This window comes from Astatotilapia calliptera, chromosome 20 (assembly GCF_964374335.1).
Source record: "Astatotilapia calliptera chromosome 20, fAstCal68.1, whole genome shotgun sequence".
In the NCBI taxonomy this organism is placed as follows: domain Eukaryota; kingdom Metazoa; phylum Chordata; class Actinopteri; order Cichliformes; family Cichlidae; genus Astatotilapia; species Astatotilapia calliptera.
Genome location: NC_137441.1, coordinates 9,725,739 through 9,747,261, shown reverse-complemented (window position 1 = coordinate 9,747,261; position 21,523 = coordinate 9,725,739). Strand labels below are relative to the sequence as shown.

At 40.7% G+C, this 21,523-nt stretch overlaps 1 protein-coding gene across 2 annotated transcripts; it reads left to right on the top strand.

The window, feature by feature from the left end:
• The first annotated feature begins 738 nt into the window (after positions 1-738).
• Positions 739-20,411, top strand: LOC145422805 (PDZ domain-containing protein 4-like). 2 transcript variants are annotated; one of them, XM_080294620.1, is made up of 8 exons: positions 739-3,542; positions 12,692-12,745; positions 13,233-13,543; positions 13,696-13,783; positions 13,877-13,975; positions 14,066-14,128; positions 14,440-14,541; positions 17,083-20,411. In XM_080294620.1, the coding sequence occupies exons 1-8, from the start codon at positions 3,483-3,485 to the stop codon at positions 19,111-19,113; spliced, it is 2,808 nt and encodes a 935-aa protein (XP_080150746.1). In that variant the 5' UTR covers positions 739-3,482; the 3' UTR covers positions 19,114-20,411. The 2 variants fall into 2 exon arrangements, with proteins under 2 accessions (XP_080150746.1, XP_080150747.1); XM_080294621.1 differs by lacking the exon at positions 12,692-12,745 and having other exon boundaries at positions 740-3,542.
• Positions 20,412-21,523: the final 1,112 nt, after the last annotated feature.

Here is a 21,523-nt window from a genome sequence, read left to right as displayed (position 1 = left end):
CTAAATAGAAAATAAGTGGTGTTCTGAGTGTGAGCACAGAACTCCACAGGGAAAACTAGGGAGAAGGAATTGTACCCACAAATATCTCCCAGGCTGTGCAGATAGTTAAAATGAAACATCTCCATATGCCTCCGCCTCACCCTCCCCTCAGCAGGTCATTTTGATTACTGCAGAAACCCCTTGTTTCCACCCCTTCTCCACTTCACCAGTGATCTCCCACACAGTCATTTGCATTTTCTATCTTGGCTTTCTTCCATATCTTTCGATTTATCCTGTCACACCTGTTATTCACTTGTTTTTCTTCTTTTCCACCCCCCTGTTTCGCTTCCCTCCTTCTTTGTGGCAGCACAGAACCTCATCTAAATGCACAGCCAGTCATCAGCTCTCTACCTGCTCTGGGCATTTTTATTGGAATGAAAAAGTGCAATCATCCTTTTTCTTTCTGATACATCTCAACAAGGGTTGACACTGAATTGCTTAAATGAACCGATTCCACACTTTTCTTGCACATCTTGGTAGTACAGTGCATGAAAATCTTGATATTTCATTCACTTTTATGTGGCGTTGCTCGTTATCTTGTCCTGTCCTGCCGAAACAGAGCGCATAGACTTTCTAGTGCTTGCTCTCTTGCCTGCAGACAAGCAGACCAAGAGAGGCAGGGGAGAGGAGAGTGTAAGGAGGAGGGAGAGGGTAGCAAATGAGGTGTGGGTAAAAATTATGGGGGACTGGAAAAGAGAGCAGTGGCCCAGCCCTGGATATGGAGAGAAAGAGGGTGGGGGAGAGACAGAGGAAGAAAGAGATTATACAGTGTAAAACCAGAAGATGCAGTTTTAGTAGTAGTGCGACGTGCAGATCAGTAAGCTCCTTCACCGCTGGGGAACAACCGCCTTTTGTTTCTCCCCCTCCACTGCAGTGGGGGGGTGCATTTATCGTCTTGCCCAGGGGGAGACGCCAAGAAGTATCCTCCAATCAGCCTTTAATGATTTCTCTCATCTTGTGAGGCTGCTGACGGTGATGTATCACTGACCTGAGACTAGCGCTGCACTCTGCACAACACTCTAACCACCCGGAATACTCGCCATGGTTTTTATTTCTTTTCTTACAAATAAATATCCTCCAGTGGATGTTTCAAAGGGAAAGACCAGTGGACAAAAGAAGGATTAAAATGGACTTACTGACTGATGTTCTTGAATTTCCTGCAGCACACTGAAGATGGACTAACTTTGACACAAGCACAGGACATATATTTTTACACCCACCACTCTAACAGAAAGGCTGCGTTTGTCACAGCGTGCCATGCCATATTTTATTCTGAAAGCATGGCAGGCTGGGAAACATCCTAAACACTCAACTGCAACAATCATGTAGGACTGACACTCAGGTAGAGGTAGATGATGATGCTGAGCAGGAGGTGGAAAGACTGGGTGACAGTTGGAACTGGCTTGCCTGCTGAGCCTGTCTAGCACTTCACTATAGGTTGATTGGCCGTCTGATCTCGAGAGTTCGACTATCAGGTTGTTTCTCCCAAGTTATCATGCGGTTCATTGAGTGTATTTAGCTTTCCTCTGTGCTTGTGTGAGTGAGGATGCCACTTGGTGTGTGTGTGTGTGGAGTTTGGGATTACACAGCCTCTGGAAAGAATACAGGTGTAGCAGACCTTGAATAAAGATTAGCAGCTGTAACACCTTGTCACTGGCAGCAGACAGCGCGATGGTACTTTGAGACAAGACTTTCAAACTATGACCTCTTGCTGGAGGATTAATGATAATGCTCTGAGTAATATGATGACACTTAAAGGGCAAAGGAGGAGACAGGAATATGGCATATTCTAATTCTAGTTTTCTTTGAAGGAGGCAGACTGAGGCTAATCCTAAAGCAAACGGGAATTTCAATTCATATTTAAATTCAGTGAGACAGTTTACAACAGCTTTATTTGAAGAGTTAAAAGTAAAGCATCAGAATTAGTAACAGTGCAGAGCATGTCTGCAAATTCCTAAGAAATAAGGTGCCTTTCTAAATGAATTAATTGGATATGTAGGATGAACATTGGTGGTACTTGTCATAAAGAACCTTGAGCTCAACAACAACCCACCCAGCACAAAATCCAGCTGATCAATGAATCAGTTTTGTATTGATTTCCCAACACAGACTGGATAGGAGGTGTCAGTAATTATAATCAATCAGTGGGTCCAACCCATGAGCAGTTAGGTATAGTCCTGAGTATGGTTTAGCTGAATATGAGTGGTTAATAACTGGTCATGACTTCTGACAACAGATCAGATAAATGCTGCAATTTGCTGTAACAATCTGCAAACTTTACAGTTTCTGTATGTTTTATTTGTTTGTATTGTTTGGAGAAGCTTTCTGAAAAATGACAGTTTTGCTGATAGTTACAGGAAAATTGGCACTCCCTCCGTGCAGTAAAGCTTGTAGTTGAAAGAATCGTGTCTTGTTTCCTGTCTTGATGTGTCTGTAGGTGTGCTTGTCTTTAGGTTGTTGTCTGTGGCATGCAGCTTATCTTAGCTGCACAGCAAGGGCTTAGAGATCCAGGCTACTGGCATAACGGGCACCACCCAACCTGCCCCACCTCCCTACTCTGTGCATTTCAATAGATTTAAATTATGAAATTACTTTAAACACGCATTGATCGTTAAGTGGAGGATCAGAATAGGTAAAGAGGGTTCTAAAAAGACACTGAGGAGGCTAAATTATCTCAGCAGCCACACTCAGCAGTCCTGGAAAGAGAGAAAGAGTGTAGTAGATGGGAAGCTCCAAGTGGCAGCGATGATAGCAGAAGGAAAAAACAAAACTGAGGCAAATTCTTTGATAGCTGCATTGTTTGCATCTAACGGGCTCAAAGAGCATTTTTGAAAATGTGCTTCTTGGAAGTTTAGTTCTTTGAGTGAAAAAGACTCAGGAACAGCGTGGGAGAGTTCAGCGAGAGTTCTTCTGGGAAAACTTTATCTTTTAGTGCAGTTTTTCAAACTAAAAAGCCACTGTAGCAATTTACAGCAAGCTTTCCGTGTGATCGTTTTTGAAAAGTTACTGGATAAGCACAACATTTTATGCCTGATCTACTGAATGACACACAAACCAGCAGGACTCTTGAAGCACATCTTTTCCACAGATCCAGCCAAAAATCCTTCCTGATCTACAACAAGCACACAAACTTAAACAAGACACATTTCTGCTTGCCATGGAAACAGAAACTAACACGTGGGCTCGCTGCTCTGAAACTATCTCCACGTTTAAATTTACTCTGGATTACAACACTTGAGCTGCAAACAGCACGGAAGAGAAGCGAACAGTGACACAGCCAATTAAACTGTGTTCTTCCCAGCCAGGGATGTGTTGTGTGTTACTCTGAGGACAACCCTGCGAATGAGGGTGGGGCTCTCCCACTGCCATAGACAAAGACCGCACAAAGAATCCTGGTGTGAGCGTTGGTCATCTGGGGCAGTTGTGGGACCCGCACAGCCACGATGGGGTGCAACATGTGTGTGGTCCAAAAACCTGAGGAACAATACAGGGTCATGTTCCAGGTGAGCTGTCTGTCTCCTCTCCTCTCTTTGTCCTTTGACTTTCTTGAATTTCTTTCTTCGTGAGTCTTCAAGCGGAAGTGTTTGCGTGTGTCCCCAAAGTATTCTTTGTTATTCTCTCCCAACTTGTTATTTTCCTTACAGTGAAGCTGCTGCACAGGTCACAACCACCTTTCTCAGAAATCAGCAGACGCTCAACATTTCTTGCCAACAATTTAACTAAACCATTTACACACCCAAAAAAACAACACAAAAAACTGTTTTGAATCCCAAATAAATTTTGCATAAATGAGCCACGCTGATTAAAACAACAAAAATAAAATCCATAGAGTCAGCTCATGACATTAGCTCTAAATTATGTGCATAGAAAGATGTTAATGACATGTTGGCCACAGTTATTTAAACTGAAGCAAATGTAAAGGATAATAAATATCTCTAATTAGTAAATCAAAACACAACGTTAGCACCACATCACCATTTCTTCCTTCACCAACCTGATTTATATTGGTTATATTGATCGGGTCATAATGTGATTAATGAATATAGGGTGTGTGTGTACCTAATATATTAAGATCTTACAATGTCTCTGTGTTTCTGAGTGGGGAAAGATCAGGAGCCTATTCGGGCTTTTTAGGCTATGTAAGTATATTCAAATTAATTGTTATAAAATACAGCTACACAGATTTGTATCTATGCATTTTTATTTAATAACTTTCCAAAAAAGTGTGTTTACCTGTCCAGGTACTGCAGATGAAAATCAGCTCGTATTTAATAAATAGTTTTTTTTCCTCCTGCAGTATAATTTGTATCTTCCTCATATGTTTTCCCACGTTCTTTAAAAATTGTCTGATTATACTCATTACTTCTAAATAGAATTTGTTTAAAACCTTCAACTGTTACCCTCCTTTTCTCATTTACCTACTTGTAAGTTTTTTCGGTGCTGGAAATGATAAGCTGAATGCAGGAAAATTACAAGATAACAGTTGTGAAGTTACACTGTAAGTCATGGTATGTGCTATAAAAGGCTATTTGTCCTTGACAAATAAAGAAATGAATAAAACTAGTTGCAAATAAACATCAATAAATAAAGTTAATTACGTGAATCAGCCCAACTGATGCAAACTCAAAGTCATAACCTGCTTTTTCTTCTCTCCTCCGTTTTATGGATTTTTATACATGTATAAATTAGCCTAGTACCTCTTGAACAAGCCTGCTAATTGATGTATTGGAATAGTCATCTAGTGACAATAATACTGATAATTATGATAATGGTACTTCACAGTGATTACGATGATATGATCTGAGAGAACAGGGTACCACTGCATGAGATGGAGAGATAGGCTGGCACAGACAAAGTAGCCTTGTGGTGCAGAGCCACAGAGGCATGAGGATGGATGGGTTGTTAAACTGGGCTAAAGTGTTGTGAGAGAGAGGGGTTGCCACGGTTACAGCTTCAGCACCACCTGCCAACTGGGACCACAGACTGAATGTGAGTAAGCTCATCTGGCTGTGCAGTGCCTAAAGGAAGCTGCTGCTCCGCAACGCCGTGATGCATGCGGTGACCGAAAAGAGGTCCCATGCTTACAAAGCATGAAAAATGCTCGGCACACATAGCTATGGAGTGCAACACTTGTAGTATCTGTGGCACCAGAAGCCTCAGCTGAAACTCTATTGCCTGCTGAAGTCGGGGTGTAAGCCAGTTAACTGAGTTGCATCTGGTGCCAATGCCAAGAGAGAGGAAAACAGGAAGAGAGCCCAAACAGAAGCACAGTTATGTGTCAAAGAGGGAGTCCAAGCATGTGAATGAAAGCGTCTGGGAAAGCCTGACTGTCTTTTCTCCCCGCTGCTTGTCCTTAGATGTCAAAAGTAATTGATTTGAACACTTCAGGGAGCAGGGGCGAATATAGAGGTTTGAGTGACTTCACAAATCCCCAGGGTGGAGGGTGAGGGGTGATGAGGTAGCGTGCACAGTTTGGTATGTGATCATAAATTCAGAGCATGGGTGGATCATTCCACAATCAGTGACCTTACCTAACAAGAGTCAGCAATAACGACACTGACTGCATGCAGGTCAGCATTGTGGCAAGTAGAAAACACATAATTTCATTAATCGGGTGATTGTGAAGTCAACTGTACTCGAGGGTTGTGTCAGACATAGGCATCTGTCAAGGTTTGTCATCCCAGAGTCCATTCAGCTTGATCAGACACCTGCACGTGCCTTCCAGACGGGTGTGGTGAGGAGTGGAGTGAAGAGTGACAGCCGTGAAAATAGGGTGTATGATTTGGAGCAGGCAGAAGACTTGTCATGTTGCAGAGAAAGATGCTTTCTCTGCACCCAAAAGTATTGAGGTGGTGAGACAGCAAGACTACATACAGTGTGGTCTATTAAACATGAAAAACAAGTATGAGACAAGAGAGCGAACGCAGATGGGGTATCAAAGCGGAGCCAAAGCCCTTGGCTTAGAGAGGCTGATCGCTACAAGTGCAATCAGAATATTATGAACACTAGAAGTCTCATAAAAGAAGCACGAGCTGGTTTGTGCTAAACTGCTAAAAAAAAAAAAAAAAAGTAAAACACTTAAGAAGCAAAAAAAAGCAACAGGAAGGTGATCAGAAACCTGCTTCTCTACACAAAATTCAATCAAGGTTATTTTACGGTAACGATAACTGAAAAAGCAAATCTTGCTGTGCAGATGGCTGAATAATCCAAAGATCACGCCAAGCAAAAAATTGAGGTACACGGCACTTAATCATTAAAAAAAACATCATAAAAGAGAAACATAATTACACTTGCACCCCACATTTCCTGGCTTTCCACGCTATTCATTTTCCCTTTAGAGGGAAGCGGCTTTGAGCTGTTTTCCTTAACTAACATGTATAATTATACCTTCAAATTAGATGCAGTCTACTGAGTAACTGAGTCTGTCTTTAGACAATAAATACAGCGTTAAACAGCTTACAGCTACATCGCGCTCTAAAACCAGCCTGTTAAATCTGACTATATCAAAACACTTGCTTCTCTTGCCAAAGGAATAAAACTCATGCATTATACATTGGGCCTCTGCTACACATACGCTGCATACTGGTGGTTGGTACACACCCATTGGCATGTTTCTAATCAATACTGCGTCCTACAGCCACAAGTAAGAAGAAATATTTCGGTTCACTTGATGAATCGCAGAGCTGCAGGCAGATATGAATATTACCAACCATTTTTTAAGCAGCATTTTATTTTACATACATTTTACAGAGTACCTGATCCACACACTCAGCAAACCTATTCCTCCCCTCTGAGCCCTTCAGCCGCTCCCTTCTTTTCCTCTCCCGTCACTGTAAAGCAGGAGGCTGTTTCCATGGCAACCCGCGTCATTAAACGGACCTGATGTGCTTTCATTCACGGTGACAAGAAGAAACATGCTGACACTGGCAAGAAGCAAACACATCAGAATCGATACATACCAATGACCAGCTGATAAAGCTGGATAAGTGCACAGAGGCAATCACACCCAGCCGGTGCACCCCGGTGTGTGTGAATGACAAAGGCAGCCGCATGCTGGCACATGTGGACAGAATAAAGACACATCTGACAGTATACTGTAACATGATTTACTACAGAAGTATTTCAACAGCATGCTGTACTGCAGTGCTATCATATTGGAGTTATGATATCATTCACCGATTATATAATTTTTCTTTATTTACACCTTTTCCTATAAATACTTTAATTGAATTGGTTAAAATACTATTTTATTCTATCTAACATCTTAAAACTGGCGAGAAATTGTTTACAGCACATTATAAAGTAGTCAAATATAAGGTGAAGTGCTGCTTCTATAAATCCTACCTAAACAATTTAAACTCAGTTGTCTCATATAGCCATTCGTTATATGTTTATACACCAACATCCTGTTCACAGGAGGAGCTAAAGATATTGACAAATACATCAAAATGAGCAGATGGAGAGTGCATTTTTCTGCCAAGACTGTCAGTTCCCTCCTTCCCACGAATGGGTTTAGTCCCTGGATCAACAAGAATAACTGGATCCCTCTAAGCCTGTCATTTTTTCTTAAGATAATCAAAATGATGTGTCTCGATTTTTCTTATTTTAATTTGATATGTATTTGTGAAAAAATGACAAGAAATGAGGACTGCGATGATTGACAATATCAGTATCAGTTCAGTGACCGTGATAATGATGTTACTGCAATGTCGAAAGAAAAGAAAATAATGATATCAGTCAAATTCTGGTGTTTTCTGGTCAATTAAACACAAAATACAATTGCAGGAGACAGTCTTTAACAATACCCATACAGTCACTCAGTTATTTAGAATAATATCAGAATAATAGATGAATGACTGGAATCATTTCCATGTTATTTATTTATTAGATGGCATTTCAGCTTTTAAATATCACAGTTACACATTTTCTGTATTAGTAATCATGAAACTGGTGTGTGGAAAATGTCCAATTTGGCCTATCTCACAGTGGCAATCCAGATCCAGATTCGGATATGGATCATTTCCAAAAGTTAATCACTTCTAAGTTGGGTCCCAGCTGTGATAAGATTTTCATGAGTAATTGTGCAAACTAACAGATAAACCGAACGATCACATAACCTTCTTGGCATCAGTATGACTGTGTTTCTATGTAACCCTAACAGTGTGTTAGAAATAATTGAAGCATCAACTGGAGCAAAAAGGAAAAGACAAACAGGTAATTTAAAGGAGTTAAATAGACTGCCTGACAGACTGTTTGTCACCTTCTCAAGTGTCAGCTGTCTGTAATGCCAAAGGTGTGTTTGTCTATGCCCAATCTATGTATCTACCTAAGCATTTAAAGCAATTTGTGAATCCATCCATTCTCTTCTGCTTATCCTTGCGATGATCAATGTGTGAATACTTTGTCAAATCGATATCTTCTCAGTGTTATCACTTTATAATAAGACCACCACTCCAGGCTTGTCTACTTAAATTAGCTCGGTGATATCAAACAATCGGGGTTATATCTGGAGTAGGTCAGCTCTGTCTCCAGATTAATTGATTTTCTGAGGTGACTGGTGCAGCTTTCAAAGCATGGGAGGATGAGAAAAATCAATTACCAAACAAGTCAGAATTCAATAAGTCGGGGGTGGTTGGTGCAGGTATCGTTCATGCATGCTCCTGCATAAACACTATGGAAATGCAAATGAACACAAGCTTGGAAAAACATTTGTTGATGCTGAGAAGAAAAGCTTAAAGGCTGCACTTTAGATTAAGATTGATCTTATTTGTGTAGGGGTTTTTTAACCTACAATGAAGACTATGTGTGAGATAATGTGCATTATTGTGTAGTGAGTCATTGCCTTCCCCCTTCTTTTTCATCTCAGCCTGTTGTACCGCACATGGGATTAATTTGCTCTTTAAAGGGCTCTCGGATAAAAACTAATTATGCATCAACCACTTAGTAATTCCCCGTAAGCTCCATTGTGTGTGTGTGTTTACATGCAAGTCTCGATCGCAGTGTCAGGCTCTCTCTCTGTTTACATTTACCCGGCCAATTCTTGAAAGCTTGTTTTCTACATCTCTCCATCATCATTACACCTCTCTTCACCTCCTTTCCGCTCCTTATGTCTCGTATGCTTTGCTTTCTCCGTCTACACTTTGAACTCAGCCTCTCTTTCATCTCTATCCACAACATCCCCACCCTCCACTTCACAGCCACCGTAGATACCACCACCGCCAGCCCCCTGCTGTGAATCTCGGAGACTGTTTTTTCTGAATTTTAATATAATTTTAAATGTAAATAAACTACACAAGGAGCCTGGGGATGGGTGAGCAACAGCAGCTTTTGTTTTTTACATTTTATTTTTTTGTGAATGCATAGTTTAGCTTCTAAACCGCAAATGTACATAATGACCCAGTAACCCAGAGAAAATAGAGTACAGCATTTGGAAAGAGTGTAATGGATTGTCCATCAAGTCGGATCTGAAAAGCTGCCTAACACACAACAACGTTTACCCCGCATGAAGTCATCTTAAAAGCAATCTCAGCACCTCTCATTGATAATAAATGAGAAAGCCCCCTTTTACCCCTTCTATCAGTATTCATACCTGTCACTCATGACCATGGAGCTGACTTCTAATAGCCTCTCTCTGATCGTGAAGGGCATATAGCACAGGAACAATAGAAATGTCCTACAGTGAAAAATAGATAATGAGTTGAGTGTTGCAACAAACATAATACAAAACACACAAATTGTAGATTGTTAATTCCTTCATCACTAGTCGGTCATGCAGGGAGGAAGTGTCTTATTTGTAGTGAAGAGCCTCATTAAGAAAGGCAGCAAGATTTATGGAGGAACATTAGTGAGAGGAAGGTGTACCAGCAGAAATAGATGGAAATAGAGGAGTGCGAATTGCTATCTCGAGGGAAGGGACAGAGAAGACAGAACTGCTGAGGCAGCATGGCAAAATAAATGCAGAGCCTGGAGAAAACTGGAGAGAGAAGAAGCAGGAGAGGACATGGCTTTAGATGCAGAGAACAGAAAGGAATTTGATGCTATGGAAAAACACGAAAGGTAGACCCCAAGGGATGGAGATGCAGTTGCTGTAGGAGTATGTGGGAGAACCAATGTGGGGAAGAAAAAAAGTGTGGGGAACAGGAGCCCAGTGCGGCAAGAAAGTTTTTGTGCTTGGCTGCACAGGGGAACATTGATTTGACATGCAATTACTGGAAGGGGACAAGATTTGAAAGAGGGAGTGGGCACATGAAGCAGAGTGGTAAAGATGTGGCGAGTCGCAGACAGCCAAGGTCAGTGACTGTGTACAACAAGAATGAAATTATACCAAGGCTGTCTGGCTCAGTAACATTGGTATGCACACATCTTCATTTTGCTGTCTCTCATACGGAATGACACCAAGAAAATTAAATTCATCTACATGTGATGTAAATGTCTTTAAATTAATGGTATTTTAGATTGAAATTTACAAACGTGTGACGCATTGGCTCTATGAGGCCCCAGTTGTTGAAGCAATGATAATATTCTGATCCTTATCCTTAACGGACTGCATAAAAAAGATGAACAAATCCACTGTTACAGCATCCTGTGTTTGTCATCTTGGAGTGTCTTGAAATGTGACATAATGAGCAAGGGGGTGATCTGACTGATAAACCAGCAATCTATTAGTGCCAGCGGAGGCTTGCTGTTTAGCTTAATTAGTATAGGTTCATCAGAAACCCAGCTTTAGTCTCCCATTTGACTCTAATTGAGGCCATAATATATAAAACCAAAATCACTGTATTCAGACTTAAAAATAGCAATCATGACCACAAACTGAAAATGAAGCTAAACACCTAAAACAATTATTCAGTCCTGCTTCTGGACCAAAGGGCCTGTAGTTTTTAGTTTTCACAAATGCACTAGTAATAATATGCCAGAACTGAAATACACTTATGTCTTTTAGTTTTTCTCACAGGGAAAATGGTTTTTCATTATAAATTGCTAGCATTCTGCTAATTGGTAACATGACACACTCCCTTGTTGTTTTTTTAATCATTTTCAAAAGATTACTAGATATTAGAAGTATACAGTAAAGCTAAAGTACTTGCAGAAATGCACTTCACGGTAGTATAGTCTGAAGCTATATCCATCTTTTATATACAATATATATTTTATACATAATTTTCAATAGCTAGTTAGCTTAAAGCTATTGTTAGCTTCCATGCTAGCATGCAATACCATGCAAACGTCTAGAGCCATGCCACCTTTATTTATATTTATCTTGTAAAGATCCAGAGTTTCTTGTAGTTTATTTTTGTTAAATTGATCATTTCATCATGATAATGATCCCAAACACAATGCCAACCAATAAAAGCACACTTAGATAGAAAAACACAATGGGACACTATCCTTGGATCTCAAAATTACTGAAGGAGTACGACTACGGCATTCCATCCAACGAATCTCTTTGAAGAAGCATGGAGAACTATTGCTGAAGTCTACTTACATTTACTCAGATATACATGAAATATTGCTTAAGAGAGTTAAGTCTGTGTTGAAGAATAAAAGTGGTCAGACTAAATGGTGGCTTTCAGTCTCATTAGAATTGTGCAAATTATGTTTTTCCTCATATACTGTATTTTAATACAAGCATCTTCCAATAAATCCTGCAGCTATTTCAATTTTCCTACCAAACAAAGAAATGAGGAGTGACTCAAGAATTTTGCACAGTACTATAATTGCAAATTAGAAATAAACCACTGAGTATAATGTTACCTATAATTAGTTGTTCGTCAACTAAAATATTGAAGAAATTAGGGCTATTGTTATAATAAAAGAGTACTGAAATCACATGTTGTGGGAAAGCTGAATGTATAAAATACATAACATTTCATTCTGTGGTGGTAGTCAAGCCAGTTTAGCCTGAATACTGAATGAATCTTTCTCCCTTAGGTTTGTGCAAAGCACTGCTTGGTATGATAAGGATTGTTTTGCTTTAAGTCACCTTGAAGGCAAAATCCTTGTACTGTTTCATTTTTTCTCCAGTTGTATTTTCAATAATCTTACATTTTTAATGCCCTCTCTCCGCTTTGCTGTTCGAACAGTACATGGACAGAAAGGAGAAGTTTCAAAAGCCAAAGGATATTAAAACAGCACAAGTGAATCAAAACATACACAAGCAGGAGCAGTATACTGTGGCGTATATTTGGGTCTGTTTAAGAACATAAAAGTATGCTTAATAAAATATCTGAAATACCTATGAAACATAGATATAAATGTTTTCCCGATCAAAATTCTGAAAGTGTAATTTGCTGGCAAAAAATTATGTTACGAAGGTTTTCAGTTTCATTTCCCACTCTTCTGTAAAAAGAAGGAAAATGAAACTATGTTTTCCAGATTGAAAGATTTATGCAGAGAGGAATCACCTTTATTTTGCACAGGCGAAAGATAAAAGTGTTTTGCAGACCAGAATGACTAACGTACTGAGGAAACTCCATTTGATATTTGTCAATGTTGAAGCTTAATATGCGATTTTTCTCTGCCATTACCTTTGGTCCGCTCCATTATAAGAAAAAAAAAGTTCTCAGTGACCCCTTTCCATTTTCCATCTATTCACAGTTGTAATTACTTTCTAACTTCACCATTTTCCTGATGGCTTTCTTTCTCTCCACAGAAGGGTCACATAAGCAACATGCTGTGCTCTTTTGACGCTGATGGTCGATTGAAGGTCTCAGTATTCGGCTTTTTGCTCTGTTGCTTGGTGTGATGTGTCGAAGCCTTTTATATAACTTGTTTTTACGCTTCTATGTCCCTGTATGAAGTCTACTAGCTTTGTGACACTCAAGTGTATGTTTTGAGTTTTCTGTTCACTAACTTAGTGTCAGTTTTGCTTTATTTTAGGTATCTGTAGCTGTAGTTTCCCCTCCTTCATTTCCGTCTGTGAACTAACCTTGCCCATTTAATCTAACTGCTGATATGAGTTGCTATCTTCCTCTCCTCCACTTCTTGTCATTCATATCAGCATCTTTATGGTTTGGTTTTTACTAAAATTCCGTCTCTGGTCATTTCTGCTTGCTGTTTATTTTTTGCAGCTGTGGAAAATCTACAGCTTATTTCTTCTTCCTGGAATTATTTTTATTTTATTCCTCTTCCTCCTCTCATTTTGCTCTTCCACTATTGAATTGTGATGTTTGTTGTTGTTGTTTTTTTTTCAGGTGAATGGGAAGGAGTTGACACGTCTGTCGGGGGATCCCACCCTGGACATACGGGACCCTGTGCTATCCAGCATACTGAGGAGGGGGGCCCGCAGACGGGCGGGCTTAGCAGGAGCTCCTGGAGGCCAAGTGCCAGTGACCATGGGCATGGCCGACTGTGTGGACAGCTGCACCCAAACAGACATCAGCTTCCAGCATATGTTGACTCTGGGCAAGAGCAGCCAGCATCCCTGTGGAGCTCCACCCCCACCCGACCCGCCACCATCCCCTCCTCTGCCTCCACTCCTGGAACCATATCTACTCAATGAACTGTGAGTGGGAGCAGTTTAATTGGATTCTGCAGCATGTCCAACCATCAGACCAGAACTCACCTGCTGTGCTATCCCATGCCATTCTGTTCACACATTTGAAGTCGGTAGCTGCCCCAATTACTCAAATATTTCATGAATTTTCTCATCCTCAGCTTTATAGAGCCTGTATACTATGACCCCACAGACTACTTCGACATCAACCAGCATGAAGTGGACAGGCAGGATGAGCTGGAATATGAGGTGAGAGCCTATTAGCTACCTCAAAACTCTAGTACAGAAAGCTGATCCCCACTTCCTGTCTGACATTCGTTAACTTTCTTCTAACTACATCAGGAGGTGGAGTTGTACAAGTCTCGACAGCAGGATAAACTGGGTCTGACAGTGTGTTACAGAACTGATGAGGAGGAGGACCTTGGGATCTATGTAGGCGAGGTGAAGACAGTATCATGAATGTTAAAACTTTATCAGTAGTTCAAAAAAGTAGTTCCCATTTGTTCATAATTCCAGCCGTTATCGTTTTAGGTGAACCCCAACAGTATAGCTGCAATGGATGGTCGTATCCGCAAAGGGGATCGAATACTACAGGTAGAGGTTTTCTAAGCTAAGGTTCCTTTTCTATGCCATTACTTTATGTAATATTAATGCCTAAATCTGAAGTCTTAGATAACCCCCTGGACCACATCCTGTGTGCCTCATTTCAAAAGAATTTGCTAATAGCGCCACATTTAAGATGAATTCTTCTTGAATATTATTTCCTATGCTATTAAACTACAGAGAGGTTTTTTCAGTAGCTTAATAAAGAAACCCATTTTCCTGAACTGTGCACTTTAATTCAATCTAACATTGGTATTAAGGCTCTTACATTATCTGACATTATTCTCTCCTTTCACTGTCAGATAAATGGAGTGGACATCCAGAACAGAGAGGAGGCGGTAGCTATTCTCACCAGAGAGGACAGCACTAATGTATCCCTGCTTCTCGCACGACCCGAGATAGAGGTGAGGAAATTGGAGATGCAGTTTTTAGGGGAAAATGCTACAAAATTCAGTCAAAATACCCAGCGGAAAAATGCACTGTTCTCCCTTTAGCTCCCTTTTTGAGCAGCAGCAAATTTGTTTGCTTGGATATAGGTGATACTACAGACATTACATTAACATTTAGTTACAAAAATGAAAGGTAATTTAGACACAAGAACAAATAAAAGAAGAGATAGAAAACAAAAGGAATAACTTGGCGTTGTGCTTTAGTGTTTCAGGAGGCAGAAAAGCAAAGGGGTGCAAAAACACGATGAGAACACAGATAACATGAAGGGAGAGACAAAGACAAATAGTGCTTGTACTCGCAGTGCTAATGTGGCACCACTTTGTTTCACTCAAGGTCACTCTTCCAGCAGATATGGGGGCACTGTAACACACATCAGACGGCCCTGAATAACATACCTCTGCCAAATTACTTGTAAAACCACAACACGTGTCGACCCGCTCAAATGGATTTTTCATTGCAAAGCTTCACAAGAACGCGCTTCATATGGAGGCAGGCAAAATATGTGAGAAAGCAAAAAATTTGTATGCAGTCTGAGTTTTAGTGCAGATTTAAAAGGCACTCATTAAAATGGTTTAAGCCAAACACACACACAAACAGCCTGTCCTCTGTTTAAATGCGTCCTTGTCTTAGAGCACAAGCACTGGCTGTGAAAGGCTGACAAGATTTATATTGCTAAGGCATTGTCCCACATTAGGATTCAAGTGAGAGAGGGAGAATCATCAGAGGGAAATGCACAAGCAGAGATTAAAGAGATCTGTTGCCCTGTGGGAAAAAGAAGGAGAACTGAAGGGGTTTGCCAAAGAATGAGAATGAAGACGAACCTAATCAATAGCTCGCCTCACGGTCTGCATGCAGTTCACATTCAAATCAAACCAATTAGGCAAAGAGGAGGAGGAGTGAATTGTTTACTAATTTGAGACCAAGTATTTGAAATATAACTAATTAGCTTTTGAGGGGGTGCCAATCAAGTCTGCAAATTAAACAGATTAGAAAAGACAACACCTCTTTATGAATTTAAATTCTCATTAATTTCTAAAGACTGGATCACTCTCATCCACTAATGCTGATACTTACATATCATCAAATCACTTTTATTTTCTTTTTGGTACCTAGTCCTCTCAGATTTTTTGTTTGTTGTTTTCTGTAGAGACATATTGGTAAATGGAAATCAAATGTATTTTTGAGTGTAAAAATCTTACAGACCACTGGCTCCATCTAGTGACACAAAAGGACTCAGTTCAGACATCCACTGTAGTCGAAATTAAAGCTGCTTTTATCAGTACTGCTAAGATAAAAATTGGTCCAAATTTCCACAAAAATTCCACAAATTTTCAAGGTTCTTTTTTTTTTCATGTATTTTCAACTCTAAAACACTATTTTAAGGCTAATAATTCAACAGCAAGTTCATAAAGGCAGTAAAGTTTAGCCGCTGAAGTACACCTTTGGTTGGAGGCCAGATTAAAAGGAGAGTAAGTCTGAACTGGAGTCACGGATCTTGTTTTCCTGTGTCTGTTACCCGTATAAATAAGCAACTGCCTCCTTCACAGTCTACTACCTTTGATGTTGTTAAGCTGCTTTAAACTCACCTTACACTGTCTGTGTAAAATACACACAAATCGACACCCTTGCTATTCTCAAAAGGTTATTCTTTCTAAGATCAAGGGACTGAAACTAAACTGGTCAGGACGTTATGTAAGCTTTATTTAGGCCAGTATTTAAACTTAAATCATTGATCAGACTGTTATTATCAGACTTTTGGGTTATTTAAATACTGAAAACATGTCTCAGCCGAAACGGAAATTATTTTTCTTTTGTAGACATGAGTCGGGTTTCTTTCTTTGTTTTTTACTGTATTACATCGATGCCATTTTAATTGTGACATTCCTTTCCTTTACACATGCTTTGTCTTAGTCAGATCGTTCATAACCATACCATCACCCACCTCAACTATACAGTTGACATAGTTAATATTAAACGTTAAATGCTGGCTTGTCTCAAAACCCTCTGAAGTTAAATAATGATACATTTGATTTATTAGTGATTGATCTAAACATTTCCACAGTTCTGTCTCAAAAATGTAAAGCTGTCTACTTGTAACCTGGGAGGGATTTTTGACAGGTCTGTGTTGATGCTCAAGTAAAAACCATTATACAGTCATTATATCATTTTTGTCCATTAATGATTTCCACAAGGCTGCATTTTTTTCCTGACTTGATTAGTGGAATACTCTTTAGTCAGATCTCATGTCACCGAGTCACCAGGTGATTCAGAACGGCATTGCCCAGATTTTAACTGCCATCAAGAAATATGAACATATTATGACCGTATACCTGCTGAATTTCATATTGTATGTAAAAACTTACCATTGACTTTTACGATACCCATTCTTTGATTTGACCAACTTCCAAATGAATAATTTTCCTGTGTTTTTTGTCTCTTCAACAACGAACAACTGCCATCATCAACTGGTGCTGGATACACCTTTTACCTGTTAGAATGACAACCAGCTGGATCCAGATGAGCTGGAGCTGGAGCCATTAGACAATGCTGTTCACCTGGCCAGCTGTCATAGTGTGAAGAACAGCCCTTCTGTTCTGGGTGCAGGACCTGGAGGTTTTGCAGGTGTTCTACCCAGCCACAGTCATTCACTGAACAGGGATTCCCCCAGTTTGCTTCAGACAGTGCTGAGCAATAGCCAGGAGCTAGACAGTGGGGTGGGTCGTACAGATGAAAGCACACGCTATGAGGAGTCTTCAGAGCATGACCTTCTGGGAGACGACCACACTAGTGCCTCCAATACGAATGCAACCAACACACCAGGCAGCATGCGCAAATTTTTCTCCAGCCGAGGGGAAACTCCACCCTTGCTGCATTCCCAGGACCTCCAGTTTAGCACGGACTCCCTTTTAGGTCTGGAATCTGTTAATGGAGGCGGCTTGGAACAGGGGGAACGTTTGGAAAGGCCCTACAAGGCAGATCCTGTGAGGATGATGATGCCTGGGCTGACTGAGGAGGAGTGTGAGAGGTACAAAGAGCTGCTGGAAATCAAGTGTTACTATGAAAAGAACAGTAATGCTCTAACGTTACTGGGAGGTCAGGGGCCAGCACAAGAGGAAGGGGGTGTCTCACTGGATGTGAACAGGAATGAAAGTCTGACACAGCATGAGATGGCTCTCCTAGAAGAGGAACTGCGCCACTTGGAATTCAAGTGTCGCAACATCCTGAGGGCACAGAAAATGCAGCAGCTGAGGGAGCGATGCCTGAAGGCTTGGCCTCTAGAGGAAAAGAATGGGGCAAGTGTAGGGGCTGGAGCAGGAGCTGGACGCTTGGACATTAATGGTACTTTGGTCAGCGAGGAATCCTGTCACCATGCTCTTTCAGATATCAACGAGCTTCCCGAGAGGGAGCGCTCAGACAAAGATAGCACGAGTGCCTACAACACTGGAGGGGAAAGTTGCAGGAGTACCCCTCTTGCCAATGAACAGTACCCTTCACATTCCACACAGAGTCTGGAGGGAGGAGAGTGTCTTCACTCAGCAGGTATGCAGACTCCAGCGTCCACTCGGCAGAGAGAGAGAGGAACCAGAGGGGACGGAATACAAGAAAACTTAAACCAACCCTATTCTCCCCACGCTCACAGGCGAGGGGCTGAAGCAAAGACTTCCAGCCCTGGTGCAAAGGTTAGGTCCCTGTCCAGAGATGGCGGAACCAGGAGGGGCTCAGATGGAGGAGTGAGACGTAATCCCAAAGCTAACGGAATGGCTGACAGGGGTGGTGGACGCAGTGCAGAAAACAGCCCTTATTTGTCTCGCCGTCAGACTGAAACACAGCCGCCTCAACGCTACCTGAGCTGCATGCAGCTGAGGTCCCCCTCCACCTCTGAGCAGCTGGGTGGACTAAGAAATGGTCCCAAAGAGGCCATCATAGATAATGGAGGCGATGCAAGCCCAATGAGCCTGGGTAGCACATGCAAAGATGTTACCCAGGCCCCAGGTGCTGCATCCTTACCCCTGTCTCCTCCACTGCTGCCTGCCTCCCCTCGAATGGAGTGGAAGGTGAAGATTCGCAGCGATGGCACGCGCTACGTGGCCAAGCGGCCTGTGAGGGATCGCCTCCTGAAGGCACGCGCCATGAAGATCAGAGAAGAGCGCAGCGGCATGACAACAGACGACGACGCTGTAAGCGAAATGAAAATGGGACGTTATTGGAGCAAAGAGGAACGCAAGCAGCAGCTGCTGAAGGCCCGAGAGCAGCGGCGGCGCAGAGAGTTCATGATGCAGAGCCGCCTCGACTGTCTGAGAGAGCGTGAGAGGGAGCAGGGAAGCAGCGGAGGAGGACAGCAGGGAACCGAACAACAGCAAGAACCAACTTCAATCCTGGAGTTGTGTCACCGCAGGAGCATGAAGAAGCGGAGTCGCAAAATCCTGGACAATTGGATCACTATACAGGAGCTACTGGCTCATGGAACCAGGTCTGCGGATGGGAAGAAAGTCTATAACCCCCTGCTGTCTGTCACCACAGTCTGAGGAAAGAAATGATCAGAGAGTGAGGGCAGAGAGTTAGGAATATAAGAAAGTGCCAAAGTGTTTTACTTTCAGGATGAGCAGCTTCAGTAAACCATGGCACAAATGTTAATCTGCAGAGATGCAGCAACACAAATTCATGATGGTAAATGACTGTAATGATTACAAAACCTTACACCTGAGTTCAAAATCCAAAAGGAAAACTGTCACGTTCTGTGTCTAGAAAAACACGCAGTAAAAATGTTGTCGAAATGATCATTCATTGAAGAAATGAACTCGAAGACCACAAATGCAATGCATTTTAAATACACTGTAGCAGACCTATAGACCTAAAAGACACAGAATTAAGTAAACAAAACGATGTCTGCTGTCAGGGATTGAACCACCTGCTGTTTAACAACTAGAAACTATTTTATGATCGAAAGAATGCAGAAAAATCAAAAGTGAAGCCAAGAGCCATGCAGCTGTGAAATAAGATGAGTTAAAGTCACTTCTGTGCCATAAAACTGAACATTTAGTGTCCACAGAGGACTTCTCATTAAGCACACCTTCAAAAGAACATTTTGTGCCAGTTTATGTCGTTACAATTTCCTACATTCTTGAAGTGTTCATGTACAAATGCCTCTTTGTTTTTGTCATAAGAAAGCCAACATCTTCAGCTGATCACAGATGCTTCTTGGTCATGAGGAGCTGAGCGGTGCCTTCCTTTCGGGCAGACTTGACTGTATATAGCACATTTTTCAATGATACAAAAAAAAAAAAAAAAATCTAGAGGAAAAAAATAAACGGTGATGCACAAAGCAGCCTAATTACCGTTTTTCCAAAAAGAAACACTGTATCATACAAGCACATTAATCATTTGATAGCGTTTCATGCAAAACTAGACCAATACATTTTGGTTAGTATGCAGTATAGTTTATCTTAATGCTGACTGTGATCAAGGCTATTGCAATGCAAAATAAAGTTGAAAAAAATTCCTGTTAATTTGGTCTACTTGAATTGCAATCATAGCCAAGGATGGGACGACTAATTTCCTAACTTATGTAAACTAAAGCTAATTTTTCATCTGGCTTATATGCATGTTTGATATTAAGACAGAAATGTTCTTTTTTTCATGTTCTTTAAAATTGAAGGCCTTTAACATAATGTAATTGTGGATGTGTCTTTCTATGACTTTGCTCAAAATCCTAGCATAGAAAAAAGAAAACATGGTGTACTCGTCTGTTCAATATTGTGAAATCCAGTGTCTGTCATTTTACAGTGAAAGCTTTTCTAAATAAATGCTGTGATCATCTTACTAATCATTTGAGAAGTCTGTCCATCCTTATCCTCATCTAAACAACCTTTCATCCAATAAATAAATTAAAATGAATATAATAATAATAATAATAATAATACAAAGCATTGTGTTAATGGAACTAGAGCATTAAGGCGAAACTTTCTCATGTGTTTTAGCATAGTCAGCATACTGTTCATGTTTTAATTCAGTAGTTCAAAACTGGACCCTTTTCTTATATTACTCATCTCAAGTATGGACCCTTCCACACATATATGGCAGTATGTAGTTCACATGTTTGAACTATAGGCAAAAATAAAGGGTAAATGAATAATGACATGCTAACCTATAAAAATTTGTATTTAGCAGTTGTTTAAATGAACTAATGATGAAGTGAGGAAGCCTGCTCCAAAGTTCAGGTGACAAAGCCTGAAAAGCATGGTTAATAGACCCGGACCAGATGATCGGAGAGAAGGAATAAGCTATAATAAGGTCTCAGTTGCTCTGCTACACACAGGAGTGTGGCCAAGTAGAGTTTTATATTTAGCCTCCTAAGACCCGAAGTCTTCCACGGCATGCATTTTTAATTTCCCTTTGATATTTGGGCTGATTCGGATGATCGATAGATTTTTTTGTTTTCTACACAATTTTTGTTTGTAAGAAAACTCAGCCACATATGAGGATATTTGTTTAAAATTTCGATAGAACAGTAACAGTATAATGTCCTCGTAAGTGGATATCAGGCCCTTGTAGAGCAAAATTGAGTATTTTGGTCTTATTAATGCAAAATGTGATGTCCACATATGTGGATGCCAGGTCCTAGGAGGTTAATTTATAACATTTGAAAATGCATTCAAAATTTCACTGGAAGCCAATAAAGGGACGCACGAAGAGGAGTGAGATTTCAAAATTATTTGGTGCCATTAAAGGTTTGATTTTTGCTTTGTTTCTTATGGAAGAAACAAGACTTATATGGAGCAAATATGATATGAAGACATTCAATAACATTCAGTTCAACCAAACAAGTTTGTGCTTTGGTTAATGATATTACATGATGATTCTATGGCATTTACATAAAGTGGCTTGAGGAAACTGTTGTTGCTGAATTAGAAAAACCCCGTCACATAACCTCCCATG